At 40.6% G+C, this 20265-nt stretch overlaps 1 protein-coding gene across 2 annotated transcripts in view; it reads right to left on the bottom strand.

Moving 5' to 3' along the window:
* DCAF10 (DDB1 and CUL4 associated factor 10) overlaps positions 1-19316 on the bottom strand; it is a 70679-nt gene extending 51363 nt beyond the window's left edge. Inside the window, exons 1-2 of one of the 2 annotated variants that reach the window (XM_007968689.3) lie at positions 18704-19316; positions 926-1039 (exon numbers count right to left, since the gene is read on the bottom strand). In XM_007968689.3, coding sequence (XP_007966880.2) covers positions 926-1039; positions 18704-19242 — 653 coding nt within the window. In that variant the 5' untranslated portion in view covers positions 19243-19316. The remainder of the gene's footprint in view (positions 1-925; positions 1040-18703) is intronic. The other variant, XM_007968688.3, reaches the window with a different exon arrangement.
* Between the last annotated feature and the right edge of the window lie 949 nt (positions 19317-20265).

The following is a 20265-nucleotide window of genomic DNA, read 5'->3' as shown; positions in this document are numbered from 1 at the left end:
CGAAAGCCAGCTGTGGTTTCAGCCCTATTTAAAACTTGGTGTCCGTGTTTCATTTCTGGCCCACAAAGATGTTTATGTTGTTCAGAATCTGGCTATATTTTTTGTGCTATTTAACTTATTGTTCTATGTGTTTGGAGCACAGGAGTTACATCACAACACCCAGTATGTTACTTTGGCTAGTAATTTCCATATTTCTTTTTTGAGAAAATTAAAAGTAATAATTATAAAAGTAATATCTCATTACATAGAAAAAATAGAAAATTACTCATATTCCATCCGTTCTAACTACTGTTAGAATTTTAAAATATTTCCTTTTAATCTTTTTCTCCTGTATCATCTCCTATTTGTATAATTTGTATAACAATTTTAAACTGTGTCATGCCAAGCATTTGTCTGTGTTGCTATGTAGTCTCTATGACCATCATTTTAATAACTGAATACTAATCACCAAACTACTCAATTATAATTCACTTCCCACATTATTAAAAATTAAGGAGCTTCCAATGATGCTACAAAGAAATTGTCTATGCATGTACTTTTTCCTCTTAACAGTCTGTATTTGGAGGGTGGAGGGTTGGAAGTGAGAGGTGCTAAGCAATGGGACTGCCATCATTCTACACAAATGATTAGCACAAAGGCATTACAGGACTAGCATAATACATGGCTGAGGTTCATAATGATGACCCTAATATATGAAAAGGTAAAATTATATAGAAGTTAAAAATGTATTTCAGAAACATTCCAAACCAACATAGCTAAGAGTAAGTTTTGTAATTAAAGGATTAGTTTTACAAGGGATTAGATTCACAGTTCACAATGTGGATCATCTAACACTGCTGGATAAGGCATCACATCTTCACTAACTTCTAAAACAGAACATTTTGGGCCACACTGATAAAGTTCACTTTTTCACTATAATACTAACCTGATATTATTTACACAGTCTTCATGAGCTTCAGAAAGTGTTTTTATGTGCTTTGAAGATATAGGGTCAAAAAGCAGAACTTCAGTTTGTTCACAAGCAACTGTCAGCACTGACCTGAAAGCAAATGACACATTTATCTTGTTTAGTTTTCTAGCATTCACTGGTTATTGATGTTCACTCATTTATAATGACACAAGCTATAGGTAAATAACTTTTTTTTTGCCCATGTTAGCAAATGTTTAAAAGATTGATACAGTCTGTGGTTGGCAATAGTAGTAGGAAATGGTACTCTCATACATTATGGTGGAGTGTAATCTGGTACAGCTTATATTTGGACAGCACCTCTAAAGTATCAGAATTTAAAATGGGCATATGTTTTGACTCAGCAATTTTTTCTGGTAATTTAATCTAGAGAACTAATCACTTACAAATACCAAGAGACATATAAAGATATGCTTCATTGTAAAAAGGAGAAATTTCAAGTATCTTCAATGTACATGACAGAGGGAATGACTGATTATACAAGCCATGGTACACAATACTTTGAAATACTGTAGAGAAGTTAAAAAGAAAGGGGTGGCTTTATATGAATATGAAAGAACTCAAAAACATATTTTTAAATAAAAAAGGTGGTTGCCAAAAAATGTGCATTGATGAGACAACTTAGGGGAAAAATCATATACAACCAAATTATATATTTCTTCATCACTATCAATAAAATGCACTGGAAAATAGTTGGCATATAACCTATCAGACCAGTTAAACATCGTCAAACTTATTGGTCTTTTCATTCATGGTTTTTTAGGTTTGTCTCTTGTTTCACGCCTTCCCCACTGCAAAGTTATATTTTTATAAAACTTGTATAAACCTCATTTTGATTTGTGAAAGTCTATTGTATTTTATTTATTTTGATTAAGTATTAGTTTTTTGTGGGTGCTGCTCTTTCAGATTCATTTCATTTCTAGCAAATGAAATCCTGAGTATTTTATACAACTAAGATGAATGTACATAAGATAGAATTTTAAATAGCCAAAAACTTTTCTATTAGGAACAAACTTTTTAGCTAAAGTGGGAGATTAAAAAACAACTGTTAAACTGAAATCTTGGCTGGGTGCAGTGGCTCACGCCTGTAATCCCAGCACTTTGGGAGGCCGAGGTGGGCGGATCACAAGGTCAAGAGTTTGAGACCAGCCTGGCCAACATAGTGAAACCCTGTCGCTACTAAAAATTCAAAAAAAGTTAGTCAGGCGTGGTGGTGGGCGCCTGTAGTCCCAGCTACTTGGGAGGCTGAGGCAGGAGAATCACTTGAACCCAGGAGGTAGAGGTTGCAGTGAGCCAAGATTGTGCTACTGCGCTCCAGCCTAAGTGACAGAGTAAGACTCTGTCTCAAAAAAAAAAAAGTTGAAATCTTTTCTCTATTTAGTAATCATGGACTTGTCTGCATAAACCCTTTTTTAAGACATTTGAACTTCAAAGTTTAATAATATCTGAAATTTTTTATGCTAGTCATTGGGAGTAAAAATATTCAAATTAATATTTGTAATTGTTGAAGACATATAAATAGCTATTTCTTTTTGTAAGTCAGAAGAACCCTGAAATGAAATTTTTCCCTTTTGTGCATAAGTAGTGAATCAATGATTCTGGGAAACTTTTTTTTTTTTGGTGGAGATGGGATCGCACTACCGTTGCTCAGGCTGGTCTCAAATTCCTGGCCTCAAGTGATCCTCCCACATCAGCCTCCCAAAACTCTGGGATTACAGGCGTAAGCCACCAGTCCCAGACTCTGGGAGATTCTTTTTTTCTGAGACAAAGTCTTGCTCTGTCACCCAGGCTGAAGTGCAGTGGCACGATCTCAGTTCACTGCAACCTCTGCCTCCCTGGTTCAAGCGATTCTCCTACCTCAGCCTCCTGAGTAACTGGGATTACAGGCACCGCCACCACACCCAACTAATTTTTGTATTTTTAATGGAGACAGGGTTTCACCATGTTGCCCTGGCTGGTCTCAAACCTCAAGTGATCCTCCTGCCTCAGCCTTCCAAAGTGCTGGGATTATAGATGTGAGCCACCACACAAAGCCAACCTCTGGGAGATTCTTAATCTTGAACATTGTATAAAAGGGATCTATAAAACTGTTAGTTATTGTTTTGTTTGAATCAAACTATAGTGTATTTTTGTACATGGTATGATATGTATCTTTTAAAAGATACGTATTTGTTTAAAAAATACATATTGCTTTGTTTATTGCTGGTATACAATTTGTCCCAATATCAACGCTGATCTTATTTACATTGGTTTGTAATGCCATCTTTACTACATACAAGTTTTGTTCTTGGACTCTATATTGGTATTCTTTGCAACACCACACTATCTTAATTTCTACAAGGTTTATGGTATATTTGTTACATGGCAAAGCAAGACTCCCTCATTTGCTTTACAAACACTTTTTCTTGGCTAATGCTATGCTTTCTCTTCAAGTAAATTTTATATATACCATGTCAAGTTCTGCTAAAATATTTTGTTGAAATTTTATTGAAATGCACTGACTTTACAGATTACTTGGGTAGAATTTATATGATACAAGTTTGATTTACCTTATACAGTAGTATGCACATTTTCCCACACATTAAAGATTTTCTTAGAGTATCTGAGCAAATCTTGGACCTTTGACCATCCTTATACACTTAGAATCAACGTATCAATTTATGTATACACACACACACACACACACACACACACACACACACCAGGTGCAGATGTTAATTGAGATTATATTAAATCTATTAATACCAAAAAGTTGTGTTGTTTTTTTTTTGAGACGGAGTTTTGCTCTTGTTGCCCAAGCTGCAGTGCAGTGGCATGATCTCAGCTCACTGCACCCTCTGCCTCCTGGGTTCAAGCCATTCTCCTGCCTCAGCCTCCCAAGTAGCTGGGATTACAGGCATGTGCCACCATGCCCAGCTAATTTTTTGTATTTTTAGTAGAAATGGGGTTTCACCATGTTAGCCAGGCTGGTCTCAAACTCCTTACCTCAGGTGATTCACCCACCTCGGCCTCCCAAAGTGCTGGGATTATAGGCGTGAGCCACCGCGCCTGGTCCAAAAAGTTGTAATGGAACTGCTATCTTGACAATATGGAATCTTCCAATCCATGAACTTAATATATCTCCATTTATTTAAATCTTCTGTAATTCTCTCAATAAAATTGTATAGTTTCCTCCATATAGCCCATGCCTACCTTCTGTTGAACTTATTTCTGGGAACTTGATTTTTTAAAAATATATTTGAATAAATGTTCTTTTAAACTTTTTGCTGATGCTGGACACAGTGGCTTATTCTTGTTATCCCAGAATTTTGGGAGACCAAGGAGGAAAGATTACTTGAGCTCAGGAGTTTGAGACCAGCCTGTGCAACACAGTGAGACCTCGTCTCTACAAAAAATTTAAAAATTAGCCAGGCATGGTGGTGCACACCTGTAGTCCCAGCTATTTGGGTGGCTGAGGTGGGAGGATCAGCTGAGTCAGGGAGGTTGAGGATGTAGTGAGCTATGATCATGCCACTGCACCCCTGCCTGGCTGACCGAGACCCTGTCTCAAAAAAAATTTTTTTTTGACTTTGCTTATTGCTGGTATACAGAAATGTAACTGATTTTTTAACACTGATTATTTATCCATCAGTCATACTATTCTATTATTTGGGGGGTTTGGTTGATAATACCATCTAAAAATAATTGCTTTGTTCTTTGTTTTGTTGTTTGTTTGTTTGTTTGTTTGGAGACAGCGTTCCACACTTGTTGCCCAGGCTGGAGTGCAGTGGCGTGATCTCAGCTCACTGCAACCTCTGCCTCCCAGGTTCAAGTGATTCTCCTGCCACAGCCTCCCGAGTAGCTGGGATTACAGGGTTTTTTGTATTTTTAGTAGAGATGGGGGTTTCACCATGTTGGCCAGGCTGGTCTCGAACTGCTGACCTCAGGTGATCCACCCGCCTCGGCCCCCCAAAGTGCTGGGATTACAGGCATAAGCCACCATGCCCTGCCTGTTCTTCTTTTTAAAAACCTGTTTCCTTCTCTTTTTCCTTGTTATACTGACTAGGACTTTCAGAACAATGTTGAATAGAAATGTTAATAGCAGGCATTCATCTTTTTCCTGATCTTTAAGAATATATTCAACATTTCATCATTAAGTACAATGTTTGCTGTAGGTTTTTTGGGCAGATTCCTACTATTAGATTAAGGAAAGTTCTGTTTCAATTTTGCTGGCTTTCTTTTCATGAATATATGTCAAACTGTATAAGAGATTTTTCAGCATTTATTGAGATATTCCTATATTTTTCCTTTCATATATTAATGTAGTTGTTTACATTACTTTACTTTCTAATTTCAAATCAGTCTTTTATTTTTACCTCATTGCTAGATTCAGTTGACTAATACTTTGTTTATGATTTTTCTATCTTTATTCTTCAGTGAAATTGTATGGTAATTTTGCTTTCTTGTGCTACTCATGTCAGATTTTGGTATAACGTGTATGCTAACATCACAGAATGAGTTAAGATTGGCCCTTGTTATTTTATACACTGGAATAGTTTACGTAAATTGGGATTATTTATTTCTTGTAAATTTGGTAGTACTAGTCTGTAAAGCCATATAGACCTAACTACTGATGCAGTATTATTGGTTACAGTACTACTTGGGCTTTCTAATCTTTTACTAATGTCAGTTTTGGTAATTTCTACTTTTCTAGGAATTAGCCTATTTCATTGAACTTTAGAATTTTATTGGCATGAGGTTGTTCACAATATCTTCTGTTTCTATTTTTAAACTTTAATGGCCAGATACAGGGGCTCTCACCTATAATTCCAGCACTTTGGGTGGCTGAGGCAGGAGAATCACTTGAGCCCAGGAGTTTGAGACCAGCCTGGCAACACTGCAAGACCCTGTCTCTTAAAAAAAAAAAAAAAAAAAAAATTGAAGGCTGGGCGCGGTGGCTCACGCCTGTAACCCCAGCACTTTGGGAGGCCAAGGCGGGCGGATCACAAGGTCAGGAGTTTGAGACCAGGCTGGCCAACATGGTGAAACCCCATGTCTACTAAAAATACAAAAAAAAAAAAAAAAAAAAAAAAGGCTGGCGTGGTGGCACACACCTGTAAGTCCAGCTACTTGGGAGGCTGAGGCAGGAGAATCGCTTGAACCTGGGAGGCGGAGGTTGCAGTAACCCAAGATCGTGCCATTGCACTTCAGCCTGGGTGACAGAGTGAGCTTCTGTCTCAAAAAAAAAAAGAAAAAAAGATAGTGACAAACAGTTTCAAAGTGGTTCAATTGCACTCTGATCTCTATTCCTTCTTTTTACCTTCTTTGGGTATAATCTGTTGTTCTGTTTCAGCGTTCTTGAGATGGATGCTTACTTAGCTTATTGACTTTCAGCCTTTCTTCTTTTCTTTTCAGCCTTTCTTTTCTTTCTTTCTTTCTTTTCTTTTAATATCTGCATTTAGGGATCTAAGATTTTCCTCTATACATGGCTTTAGCTGCAATTGCATAAATTTTGATAGTGTTTTCATCATTCAGTTTCAACTATTTTATAATTTATACTGTGATTTCTTCTTTGACTCACAAGTTATTTAAAAGAGCATTTCCAAAAATAAAGAGATTTTCTAGTTATTTATTTCCTGAATTTTCATTGAAAAACAAATTGCTCAATCTCAATGCTTGGAAATTGTATGAATTTGCTTTTTGTGCTGTCTGATATTAACACAGCACACCAACTTTCATTTAGCTAATGCTAGCAATGGTATGCCTTGACATCGTTTTACTTTAAAACTTTGTGTATCCTTACATTTCAGGTATGTCTTTTGTAAGCAGTTTTCAAAAATCTGATCTGACGATCATTGTCTCAAATTACATTTAATGTAACTACTAGCAATCTTTGAGTTGAAAACTGTCACCTTACAATTTACTTTCCATTTGTCCTGTCTGCTCTATGTCCCTTTTCAGTTGCTTTAAACATTTTTTTGGCCAGGCACATTGGCCCATACCTGTAATCCTAGTGTTTTAGGAGTCCAAGGCGGGAGGATAGCTTGTGGTCATGAGTTGGAGATCAGCCTGCACAACACATGGAGACCCTATCACTATAAAAAAATAAAATGGCCAGGCATAGTGGCTAACGGCTGCAGTCCTAGCTACCCAGGAGACAGCGGGAGGATTGCTTGAGCCCAGGAGTTGGAGGTTGCCGTGAGCTGTGACAGCACCAGTGAACTCCAGCCTGGGCAACAGTGCAATATCCCATCTCTAAGAATATATATTTGCTATTGATATCTCCCCATACACTATGTAGTATGTTAAATATATTCTTTTACTATTCTTTTAGCGAATATCCAAAGAGCTAACGTCATGCATCAACTTTTTAAAGTGAAGCACAAAATTATTACTTCCTGGATGATGCAAGAACCTTAGCTCAGTTCACCTTCCTTTAACCCTTCCTAATATTTAATTTTTTAGGTATAATTATATATAAATTCAATACTCTACTAAAAGTTCTCATTGTTTTATACCATTCCCAGCCTGGACAACAAACTGAGACCCCTTGTCTCTACAAAAAATAAAAAAATTAACCAGGCATGCGGGCGTGTGCCTGTGGTCCCAGCTACACAAACAGCAGAAGCAAGAGGATTACTTGAGCCTGGGAAGTCAAGGCTGCAGTGAGCAGTGTTCATGCCACTGCACTCCAGCTTGGATGACAGAGAAAGACTCTGTCTAAAAAAAAGAAAAAAAAAGAGTTAACATTCATTTTGATTTACAAGCATATTTACTTTTTGTTCTTTTCATTATTTCCTGTACCTCTGGTCTTCTGCCTTTTTCCTTCCTCCTAAAGAATAATTTTGTGATCTGTTTCTGTGTAGACCTGATAGTGGCAAATTATCTCAATATTTGTCTGGAAATATCTTTGTCTCTTGACTTCTATTGTTTCTGCAGTGAAATTAACTGTCTTTTTGAGCCTCCTTTGAAAGTAATCCATCTCTTTCCTCTAGCTACTTTTAAGATTGTCTTTGTGCATGTATATGTTTTATTTTGGTTTTAACAGCTTTACGCTTGTAGCTAAGTGTGGCTTTATCTTTCTTTCTTTCTTTTTTTTTTTTTTTTGTTTGTTTTCGAAGCAGTTGGAAGGGATTTTTGTTTTTGTTTTTAAAACAGTTGGAAGGTTTTTTTGGTTTTGAAGCAGTTGTTTCAGAAGGTTTGGAGTGCGGTGGCGCTGGAAAGAAGTGGTGCAATCCCAGCTCACTGCAGCCTCAACCTCCCAGATTCAAATGATCCTCCTCCTTCAGCCTCCTGAGTAGCTGGAACCACAGGCGCATGCCACCACACCCGGCTAATTTTTTTGTTTGTATTTTTTTGTAGAGTCAGGGTTTTCCTATGTTGGCTGGGCTGGTCTCAAACTCCCAAGCTCAAGAGATCCAACCACCTCAGCCTCCGCAAGTGCTGGGATTACAGGGGTGCACCACCATGCCTGGCCTACTTTTTTTGTCTTTCTCTTGCTTGAGATGTATAGCCCTTCTTTAATCTACAGTGTGTTTTGTTAATTTTTAAAACTTATCCATTATCTGTTCAAATATTGATTTATCTCCATTCTCTTTAATATCTTTCTAAACTCCATTTATATTTATAAGATCTTTTCCCTGTATTTTACGACATATCTCAGTCTGTGTCCCATTTTGGTAAATCTAAGCTTTATTCTGTATATTTTTTTCTCATCTATTCTCAAGTTCACAAATCCTTCAGCTGTGTCCAGTTTGCTGTTAAATCATCCAGAGTTTTTATCAGTTACTGTACTTTTTAGTTCTAGGGTTTTCTTTTTATAGCTTCTAGTTCTCTGCTAAATTTCTCCATCTAATAATTGTCCCACCTGAGTAGCTGGGACAAAGGGGCACGTCACCACAACCAGCTAATTTTTGTACTTTTTTTGAACATATTAAATAGTTTTAATGTCAGATCTCCTATGGGTCTATTTCTATTGTTTGCTGATTTTCTTGGCTTTTCAGACAACGAATCTCTTTGTATGAGTGCTCGTCACTGTATACAAAAATTACAGGGATAATTTAAAGCACTGAATTATATATTATCTTTTTTTAAAATTTCTTTAGAGACAGGGTCTTGCTTTGTCACCCAGGCTGAAGTATAGTGGTGTGATTATAGCTCACTGTAACCTCAAACACCTGGGCTTAAACAAGCCTCCCACCTCTGCCTCCAGAGTAGCTAGGATGGCCGGCGCACACCATATTGCCCAGGTAATTTTTAAATTTTTTGCAGAGATGGGATCTCTGGCTGTGTTGCTTAGACTGGTCTTCAACTCCTGGCCTCAATCAATCTTCCTTCCTCAGCCTCCCAAAGAACTCGGATTAAAGGTGTAAGACAGGGCACTCAGCTGCATATTTTCTTCTTGCATAGAAGAGTCCTATTTAATTATGGCAAGTAAGCTAGAGTACAGGTGCCGGCAATCTGAGGTCTTCTTAATCTACGTAGGGAATGAGATGATTCCAAGCTGACCTTTAGTCCCTATGAGTACCGTCTATTCTTGATTCACCCTTAGTCCTAGGGTATATTGGGTGGGGGGAAAGGAGTTTCAATGCCAAACCTAAGATTCTTGTAATCTCATCTATCCCACCCATAAATCCATTTGAAATACCATTCAGAGGCCAGGCGCAGTGGCTCACGCCTATAATCCCAGCACTTTGGGAGGCCGAGGCGGGCGGATCACCTGAGGTCGGGAAGTCCAGACCAGCCTGACCAACATGGAGAAAGCCCGTCTCTACTAAAAATACAAAAATCAGCTGGGCGTGGTGGCGGGCGCCTGTAATCCCAGCTAATCCGGAGGCTGAGGCAGGAGAATCGCTTGAACCCGGAAGGTGGAGGTTGCCATGAGCCGAGATCGCGCCATTGCCCTTCAGCCTGGGCAACAAGACTGAAACTCCGTCTCAAAAAAAAAAAAAGAAAGAAAAAAAAAGAAAAAGAAAAAAGAAATACCATTCAGCCTCATTGCTGCTGCTGCTTTTGAGACTGACAGATGCCTCTCAGAAAAGTGAGCTCAAATGCTGGGCTCACATCACTGGCTTTCCTATTTTGTAGAACTTGACCCTGCAATATCTTCATTGCCCTGATAATGCTCTAATCCCCTCAAACATAAGCTTTCTATATCTTACATTAAATATTTAATATTTCCTCTAGCTTTTCTGATTATTCTCAGTTGGAAGTTTGGTCCAAACCATCTACCTCTTGCATATAAAATTGTCCCCCCAACTTTTTGTTTTTTTTAAGACGGAGTTTTGCTCTGGTTGACCAGTCTGGAGTATAGTGTTGCAATCTCGGCTCACTGCAACCTCCGCCTCCCGGGTTCAAGCAGTTCTCCTGCCTCAGCCTCCCAAGTGGCTGGGATTACAGACGTTTGCCACCACGCCCAGCTAATTTGTTTGTATTTTTAGTAGAGACGGAGTTTCACCATGTTGGCCAGGCTGGTCTCAAACTCCTGACCTCAGGTGATCCAGCCGCCTTGGCCTCCCAAAGTGCTGGGATTAAAGGCATGAGCCACCGCGCCTGGCCGCCCCGCCCCCCACTACTTTTTTTTTTTTTTTTTTTTTTTGAGACAGTTTCGCTCTTGTCGCCCAAGCTGGAGTGAAGTGGGGCAATCTCGGCTCACTGCAACCTCCGCCTCCTGGATTCAAGCGATTCTCCTGCCTCAGCCTCCCGAGTAGCTGGGATTATAGGCGCCCACCACCACGCCTGGCTAATTTTTGTATTTTTAGTAGAGTCAGGGCTTCGCCATTGTAGCCAGGCTGGTCTGGAACTCCTGACCTAAGGTGATCCACCCGCCACGGTCTCCCAAAGTGCTAGGATTACAGGTGTGAGTCACAGTGGCGATCTATGTCCCCCTTTTTATTCTGAATATTGTCTGTGCATTTTCTCAGTATCATGAATGTTTTTCATTTTTATAAGTGTTTTCAAAGACAAAACTTTGTCCCTATTCAGTATTTCTATTGGTTTTTAAAATTTCACTAATTTCTATTTTTTTAACTATTTCCTTCTGCTCTCTTTAGATTGATTTTCCTATTATTTGCAGATAACTTTGCTATTCTCTTTCTTGAGATGAATACTCTTAGCTCATTAATTTTCCTTATCTTCCTTTCAGTTTATTAAAGACTATAATTTTCCTACTAAGTACAGCTTTGCTTGTATCCCACAAATTTTGAGACATATGATTTCATTATCATTTCGTTCTGAACATTTCTAGTTTCCATTATAATTTCCCCTTTGACCCATGAATTTATCAAATTTTTTGAAAATGTATGAGACTTTTCTAGTTTTTTTTGTGTGTGTTTTTTTGGGTTTTTTTGAGACAGAGTCTCATTTTGTCATCCAGGCTAGAATGCAGTGGCAGCCTCAAACTCCCAAGCTTGAGCAGTCCTGCCTGCCTCAGCTTCCTGGGTAGCTAGGACTACAAGCACATGCCACCACACCAGGCTAATTTTTAAACTTTTGTAGAGACAGTCTCTCTTCCTTGCCCAGGCTGGTCTTGAACTCCTGGCAGATCCTCCCACCTCAGTCTTCCAAAGTGCTGGGATTACAAGTGGGAGCCACTGTGCCAGGCCTCTGGTTATCTTTTTAATTATACTTGTCTCTTGACTAACAAAAATATATTATAATACATTTTTATATAATATATTATATTTTTATATAATATATGCTTTATATAATATATATAATATTTTTCTTGAGACAGGGTCTCATTCTGTTGCCCAGGCTGGAGTACAGTGGCATGATTTTGGTTCACTGCAACCTCTGCTTCCGGGGTTCAAGTGATCCTCCCACCTCAGCCTCCCAAGTAGCTGAGACTATAGGCATGAGCCACCACAAATGGCTAATTTTTGTATTTTTTGTAGGGATGGTCTTGAACTCCCGGGCACAAGTGATCCACCTGCCTCAGCCTCCCAAAGTGCTGGTAACACTGGTATGAACCACCATGCTAGCTAGTTATCTTTTTATTTACTTCTAGTGATTTTATTTTTTTTTTATTTACTTCTACTCACATTGTAGTGAGAAACTGTATTCAGTATGATACTAATCTTTTGAAACTTGTGGTCTCATATGTGAAAATTTTATACATGTTCCTTTTGTGTTTGAAAAAAAATAAGGATGAAGCAGCTGTTATGTACAGTTAAGTGTGATATTCAAAAAGGTTAAAAATTCAGGCCAGGCACAGTGGTTCACACTTATAATCCCAGCTCTTTGGGAGGCTGAGGCGGGTGGGTCACCTGAGGTCAGGAGTTCAAGACCAGCCTGACCAACATGGTGAAACCCCATCTCTACTAAAAATACAAAATTAGCCAAGCGTGGTGGTGCATGCCTGTAATCCCGGCTACTTGGGAGGCTGAGGCAGGAGAATTGCTTGAACCCAAGAGCTGGAGGTTGCAGGGAGCCAAGATTGCGCCATTGCACTCCAGCCTGGACAACAAGAGTGAAACTCTGTCTCAAAAAAAAAAAAAGAAAATTCAATGGTAATATAAATTAACATGAATAAAATTTAAAAACATTTTCTAAATAAATTAACCTATATAGATTAAAATGCTCACCAAGTGATAACCATTGTAGCTCAAATTGTTCATTAAATAATTCTAGTAATTTTCAATCATTTATTAATTTTTTGAATTGTAGCCATAATCTTTTATTTGACACAGATACCCTTGTCTGAACCATGAATTGACATAGGAAACTAGATAAAGCCCTTCTAAGAATATCCACATTAAATTTATAGTCATTAAGTAACTTGTAGTCATGATAACATTTTAAAAAATCACTCTTTTTAAAAATTTTTTGTAGAGACAAGGTCTCCCTATGTTGCCCCCGCTGGTCTCGAACTCGAGCTAAAGCAATCCTCCACCTTCAACCTCCCAAAGTGCTAGGATTACAGGCGTGAGCGGCCATACCTGGCCTAAAAAAAAGAAATCACTCTTAACATCAACAGAATTATTTATGGGAGCTGAATCCTCTTTTTGGCTTTTGCTGAAGTACAATAAGCATAAATATGTTTTTAGCCCTTCAAATGCTTGCTGTTAGTTTCATGTATTCAATATTTGTTTAAATGTATTAATAACTAAGTCACAAAAATAATTTATTGATATACTTAATTATATTAAACCTAATCCCTCAGTCCAGGTGAGAGGTAATGTAACATGGCAGTTAAGAGCATACACCAGGGTACAGAACCTTCATTTAATAAACTTTCTGCTTCTTAATTCCCCCAACTAAATTTGTCTGGTAGAGAGAAAAAGATGTACTTTGGTAGTCATTTTCATTTATAACGTGAGTGTCATTAATGCCTACTGTAGGCAGGTATTCGTTGGGTGTTGGCACACTTATCCTATCTAAATAATAGGGAAATTAAACAAGAATGATAAAACTAAGGATGTGCATCCCAGAAGTTATTCATCCATAAACCATCCCCATAGGCCTCAATCATCTGCTGTAGATTCTATCCTGCCATGGGAGTGTATACTGTGCCAAGAGAATTAATATATTTTGATGATAACTGCAGTAGTACAATACTATTACTCTCATTTGACTGCTCTCTTCTTTCTGGATCTCCCAAGGCTGCAGTTCCCAAAGGGGCCATGTGAGAGTGACATGAGAAAAGTAGGCAACCCTACTCTTAGGAAAGCCAGATGGTCACTGGGCCTATGGATTTTTTGTGTGTGTTAGAGGGTGCCAGGCATGGGTCAGGAATAATTAGAATGGGTGCTGCCCTGTAGTTCTCCAGTGAGATGTTTGTTGACAGCCTCTTGCTGTCCCAGTTCTTAACTCTTTAGTTGCTATATAATTGGTTACTATAGGAAGACCCAAGGAAGGCAATGAAGCATTAAGATGACACTTAACAGGCTTGGGGCAGTAACTATTCAACCACTATGGATATATCAATATTTTAACAACCATTACAGCTGAACCAGTATCAGCTGAATAGCAGGCCTGAATGTAGTCTATAAATGCCATTAAGAGTAAGATTTTAAGAGGTACTGTTCTTTTATTTATTTATTTATTTATTTATTTTATTTTATTTTATTTTTTTGCAAGATAGGGTCTCTGTTGCCTAGGCTGGAGTGCAGAGGCACAATCCTGGCTCACTGCAGCCTCTACCTTCTGAGCTCAAATGATCCTCCTGCCTCACCCACCTGAGTAGCTGGGACAAAAGGGCACGTCACCACAACCAGCTAATTTTTGTACTTTTTGTACAGACAGGGTCTCCCTATGTTGCCCGGGCTGGTCTCAAACTCCTGGGCTCAAGCAATCCGCCTGCCTTGGCCTCCCAAAATGCTGGGATCATAGGCATGAGCCACTGCGCCAAGCTACTCTTTGTCTTTTAATTGGAATATTTAGTACCTTATAGTTATTGTAACTAGTAATGTTTGGATTTATTTTCAGCTATTCTTTGTGCTTTTTATTTATTATACCTTGTCTTTTTTTATTTTCCTTTCTTGCCTTCTTTTGGAATTTTTTTTCTCATTCCGTACTTTTTCTTGTACTAGTCTGGAAATTATAATCTTTCTTGTCTTTTGGTTCCTTGAAAATTTTAAATACCTATTAAAGCCTAAAGTTAACATATATAATTATCCCCCCAAAAACATAAAAACTTAGAATATCACCTCATCCTTTATTTTCATTTTACTTTGAGACAGAGTCTCACTCTGTCACCCAGGCTGGAGTGCAGTGATGTGATCTCCACTCACTGCAACCTCTGCCTCCCAGGTTCAAGCAATTCTCCTGCCTCAGCCTCCCAAGTAGCTGAGTTTACAGGCGCATGCCACCACGCCTGGCTAATTTTTTTGTGTTTTTAGTAGAGACAGGGTTTCACCAGGTTGGCCAGGCTGGTCTCACACTCCTGACCTCAAGTGATCCACCCGCCTTGGCCTCCCAAAGTACTGGGATTACAGGCATAAGCCACCACACCCGGCCTCACTTCATAATTTATATGCTATTATTGTCTTCTATTTTTGTTCCATCTCTGTTAATCCCAAAAGACATTATCAGATTAACATGTGCATACATATTTAACACTTTTTGTTCTTCATTCCTGCTAGCTTCTCAGACCTTCCGTTTGAAAACAATTTCCTTCTCTCTGAACTTAGAATTCCTTTATTGAAGGTCTGCTGGCAAACTTACTCAGCTTTGCTTGTCTGAATATGTATTTATTTCATCTTTGTTCTTGGCAAGGACAAAGAACCTGTGTTTGCTGGGTATAAATCTAGACTGAGGTTTTTTTCCTGGCATATTGAAAATAATTACCACTGTCTCTAGATTTATATTATGGTTGATGACTAATTGGCTATCACTCTCATAGTTACTCCTTTGAGGCCTTTTTTCTCTCTTTTTTTTTTCTAGACGGAGTTTTGCTCTTGTTTCCCAGGCTGGAGTGCAGTGGCGCGATCTCGGCTCAGCGCAACCTCCACCTCCCAGGTTCAAGCGATTCTCCTCCCTCAGCCTCCTGAGTAGCTGGGATTACAGGCATGTACCACCATGCCCAGCTAGTTTTGTATTTTTAGTAGAGACAGGGTTTCTCCATGTTGGTCAGGCTGGTCTCGAACTCCTGACCTCAGGTGATCCGCCCACCTTGGCCTCCCAAAGTGCTGGGATTATAGGCGTGAGCCACCGCACCCGGCCCCTTTTTTCTCTATCTTTTAAGATTTTATATTTATTGTCCCACAGTTTCACTACAATAGGTCTAGAAAGAATTCTTGCTTGGGTTTGTTGGGCTTCTTAAATCATGGCTTGGTGCTGTTCTTCAAATCTGGAAAGTTCTCAGCTATTATGTCTTCAAATAGTCCCCTTTATACCATATGATATGCTTATATGGTATAAGCGTACCATATAGTTAGCCAGAGTTCCTGAAGAAACTGGGACTATTTTCTTTAGGAACTCTGGCTAACTATATGGCACGCTTTTTCTCTCTATGCTCTATGTTACTAAATCTTTTCATATTTTCAATCTCTGTGTTTTCCAGGTCTGTATTCTAGTTAGTTTCTTTGCTTCTATTTTCCAATATGTGAATTATCTCTACAGCTGTGCCTAATGTGTTCTCATGGAGGACAGCTTGACAGGGTCTGACATACTATAATTTATTAACATTATCAATTTTACTTTTTCAAAATGTCATTTTAGAAGTTGATACATTTATTTTGATAATGTTTCTATCACTTAAAACATTTTTTGAACTCTTTAGAAAATACCTTCTAGTCCTTTTATCTTTTTTATGGCCAAATTCCTTATATTCTGGTCTCTATTAAATTCATAATTTTAATTTTTACATTCTGTGTCACCCCCTCCTTCTCGGTATTGAGAAGTCCTTGTAGGTAACAGTGGTTAAGCTACCCGGTAAGCTGATTTAACTCATATTTAACTGAAGGATATGAGAAATTATCTCCTTTAACACAGATATGTCATCTATCTGTAAAATTACTTTCAGTCCTGCACAAATGTAGGGCATACTAGATGAAGTAAGAAGACTGAAAAATTAAAACACTGAAGTATTTCCACTCATCACCCCGATAAAGATGAAAAAGACTGGCAGTATACAGTGTTGCCAAGGGTATGGGGAGACAGGCACTTCCATATGTGTCTAGAATGTAGGAATCAGAATATAGTAATGAGAATTAGTATGATCTTTGCAGAGGGCAATTTAACAATAGGTATAAAAATCTTCATAACAATAACTCATTCTAGGGATTTATCCTAAAGATATAAATACAAAATATTTGTTCAAAGAAGTTTTATTTAAACTAATGAAAAATGTTAAATAATGTTATAGGAATATATTTATTAACATAAGCAGTTCACAATATACTGTAAGGAAAAAAGCAAGCTACAAAACAGTGATTCCATGTTTATATTAAAATAAACATACACAAAGTAAAAATTTCCTTAAATATCCATTTAATCTCTGGGATCATAAGCGATGTTTAGGGTATTTTTTGCTCATTTATTGTCTAGGTTTTACACAATGAGCATATATGTTAATTGTGTAATTTAAAATTATTGAATTAAGTGCAAGAGTTCCTAACCACCTTTTACAAAACTGTTATGAGAAAATGCATTCTAGATTCAAACAAAAACTTTAAGCAATATATCCCTTATTCTTACAGCTCTAAAATCTGTTCTTCTGATTATACTCCCACCTAAAATCCCACATCCAAAAAGTAGAAATAGCTACCTCTGAATTCCTGAAAGTATCGGTAGGAGGCTGGGAGGAAAGGGGCCGGGATGTGAAGACAGAAACTCAGTATTTGAGAACAGACTGTTAGTGTTTTGAGGGAAACTTTAGGAATAGGGCTTGGCTGAAGGAAGGAGGCTGCGAGGTTCCATGAATAAGTTTCAGCAAAATAGTTTCTCTCACCAGTTTTCCACCTTATTCAGGTGTGCATCCACTACTACATGCTCCAACCAATTGCTGTTGAGACCCCAGAGATCCCAGCACCACATGTGATTAGGAAGCACTTGCATCACTGAAATGGAAGAGAGTCTACTTGTGCACAGTAATTCCTGCTTCTATTCCTTTGCTCCTTCCTTAGCAACTTTAGGTCTTCAGTAAACTTTTTTTGCTTTGTAAACCTATTCTTTTAACCTTCTGTAACATGACATGCTGCCCTTCTACGACCTTTGACATACCAATCATCCCCATTTGAAATACTTCTATCCCTTTCCCAACCCTATCTTGACTAATTTATTTCCTACTCATTTTTTTGATTTTGATTTAGGTGTCACTTCCTCAGGGAATCCGTGAACACAGAGTCCTAACAGGTTCCTTCAAGACTTTATCTCAATTAACATATATATTTTATGCATTATTTAGTAAGGCTGTCTACTATCTAGTTGAACCATTAAGTCCCAGGCTCAATGAAAACAGTGCCATTAGCTGGTTTTGCTCAGCACGGTTACTCCCGCATTTGGAACACAGCAAGTGCTCAAAATACACGCCGAATGAGAGAATGAATTAAAGAACACCTGGGTAAACAACCAGCAACCGAGAGGCTTTGATGGGATAAGAATTACATTAACTATGTCACCTCATGGTGGAACTGTGCAAATTTTTTCTTTTGATGGCGGACTTGTGTACTGACAAGAAAGTTTTAAATAGATAGATTTTGGAACTTCCTGTTAAACCAAAGCTATACAATAAATATTTAATCAGCCAAGAAAAAGGCTGTAGTCTAGCCTGGGGACTTCACAAATGACCCAAATCATGAGAGCCACGTCTCTACAGTGTCTTACTACTGTATCTTCCTTGAGCAAAGGAACGCACTTGTCCCATCATGGCAAGTTCAGGTACAGAGTGCAAGGAATCTACAGCCTTCCTACCCCGACACAGGTTTAGGTGGGAAAACGCGAGCCTAGGATGGGGAGAAAGTGGACATTTATTCAAAATGTATTTACTGAGCACCTACTGTGTACCAGAATGCCCTAGTTGTGGGTTGGCTCTGACAGGTCTGCTGTGTGGCTTCGGGCATTTCTCCTTCACGGAGCCCACCCAAGTCCTGAAGGCGAGCAAGTGGGGCCCCGCCTTCCTGCCTCAAAAAGCTGGGCTGGGGGTTCCAGGGGACGAGAATGCGCTTCAGAAAGTGCCAGGAGGCACGAAGGCCAGCGGCCCCAAACGGCCTTGCTAACCTGGGCCCGGGCCGGGGGAGCGAGCCCAGGACTGCCGTCCGCTGGCAGCTGAGCCGGGCGGAGGCGGGCGCCCGCCCTCCAAGGGGCCGCGCTTACCCGTCGGGTGAGTACTCCAGGTTGAAGACGGCGCCGTGGGTGCGGGTGCTGAGGTACACCGAGTCCGCGGGGTGGATGGAACCGTAGAGGCTAGTCATGGTGCGAAAATTGTCCCGCGCCGGGTCCACGAACAGACCGCGGCCCAGGCTGCGCTCTTTCAGCCACCCGAACAGCCTGGCGCCAGGGCCGCCCAGGCCCGCGCAGAGGCCGTGTCGGCCCCGGCTCTCGGCCTTGCAGTCTGGCCCGGGCCGCCGGCGCGGAGGGGAGGGAGGTGACGGCTCTCCCTGGGCGGAGGCAGCCGAGGACTCCGGATCTCCGGGCAGCTCGAGCTCTCCGGAGCGCGGGGCCGGGGACAGCGATGGGGCGCCGGGGCGGCTAGGGCTCCGGGTGGGTGGAGGGGGATGGGTCGCATCAGCCCCGGGATGTAGCGGCGAGGGCGGCCTGGTGGCTGCTGCCTGCCCCTCGTGGGGCACCGGCTCCTCAGCCCCGGCTCCGGCCGATCCGTCCCCTCCAGGGCTATGAGGCCCAAAGGGAAACATGACCAACACCCCCGCCCCCCGCTCCGGGCCACTGCCCCGCCGGCCGACACCTCAGTGCCCCCGTTCAGCTGCCACTTCCGGCGTGCAGCGGCCTAACGTCACCGGCTGGAAACCCGCGCCGTCCCCCCCCCCCCACCCCCGCCACCGTCCGCCGGGGACCGGGAAAGCTGAGACACCGCCGGGCTTGGGGCGCCGCAGCACCGGGAAGGGAGGTAGGGAGCGAGCAGTTACCTGTGTGAGCGACTGAGGATGCCGGGAGCTGGGCTATATGGGGCGTTAGCATCTGGGCACCTGAACTGGGTGGCAGAGAGTCGGTCTGTAGTTGTCAGTGAGTGATGGCCGCGTGCCTGGGAATGAGTGACCTGACCAGTCAGTCCTGTGAGGCTGAGTATGTACTGGTGTCTCCACTTTACACTGGGATCAGCGAGGGATTAAGAATTAGTGCATTACGTGCAGGCCACACAGAATAGGTGGCATGCCATTCTTTTTTTTTTTTTTTTTTGAGATGGAATCTCGCTGTGTCGCCCAGGCTGGAGTGCAGTGGCGCGATCTGGCTTCACTGCAACCTCTGTCTCCTAGGTTCAGGCAATTCTCTGCCTCAGCCTCCCGAGTAGCTGGGATTACAGGCGCTGGCCACCACACCCGGCTAATTTTTTTTTTTTTTTTTTTTTTTTTTTTTGTACTTTTAGTAGAGACGAGGTTTCACCATCTTGGCCTGGCTGGTCTTGAACTCCTGACCTCGTGATCCACCCGCCTCAGCCTCCCGAAGTTCTGGGATTACAGGCATGAGCCACTGCGCCTGGCCAGTGTGCCCAACTCTTAAAGGCACAAGCTCAGGGTGACCACAGGCAACTTCTTCCAAAACCTATTTGTCACAAGGCAGAGAGACTCAGAGGAAACAGGTTTGGATGTGCTACCCAAAGAATGGCTGAGATAGCCAGTCTTTGTATCTGGGCTTAAATGAAAGATGGCAAATAGGTGATGGTTACTTTTATGGATCAACTTTACTGGGCTAAGTGATGC

Source organism: Chlorocebus sabaeus, chromosome 12, assembly GCF_047675955.1.
Source record: "Chlorocebus sabaeus isolate Y175 chromosome 12, mChlSab1.0.hap1, whole genome shotgun sequence".
Classification (NCBI taxonomy): Eukaryota; Metazoa; Chordata; class Mammalia; order Primates; family Cercopithecidae; genus Chlorocebus; species Chlorocebus sabaeus.
This window is presented reverse-complemented; position numbering and strand designations above follow the sequence as displayed.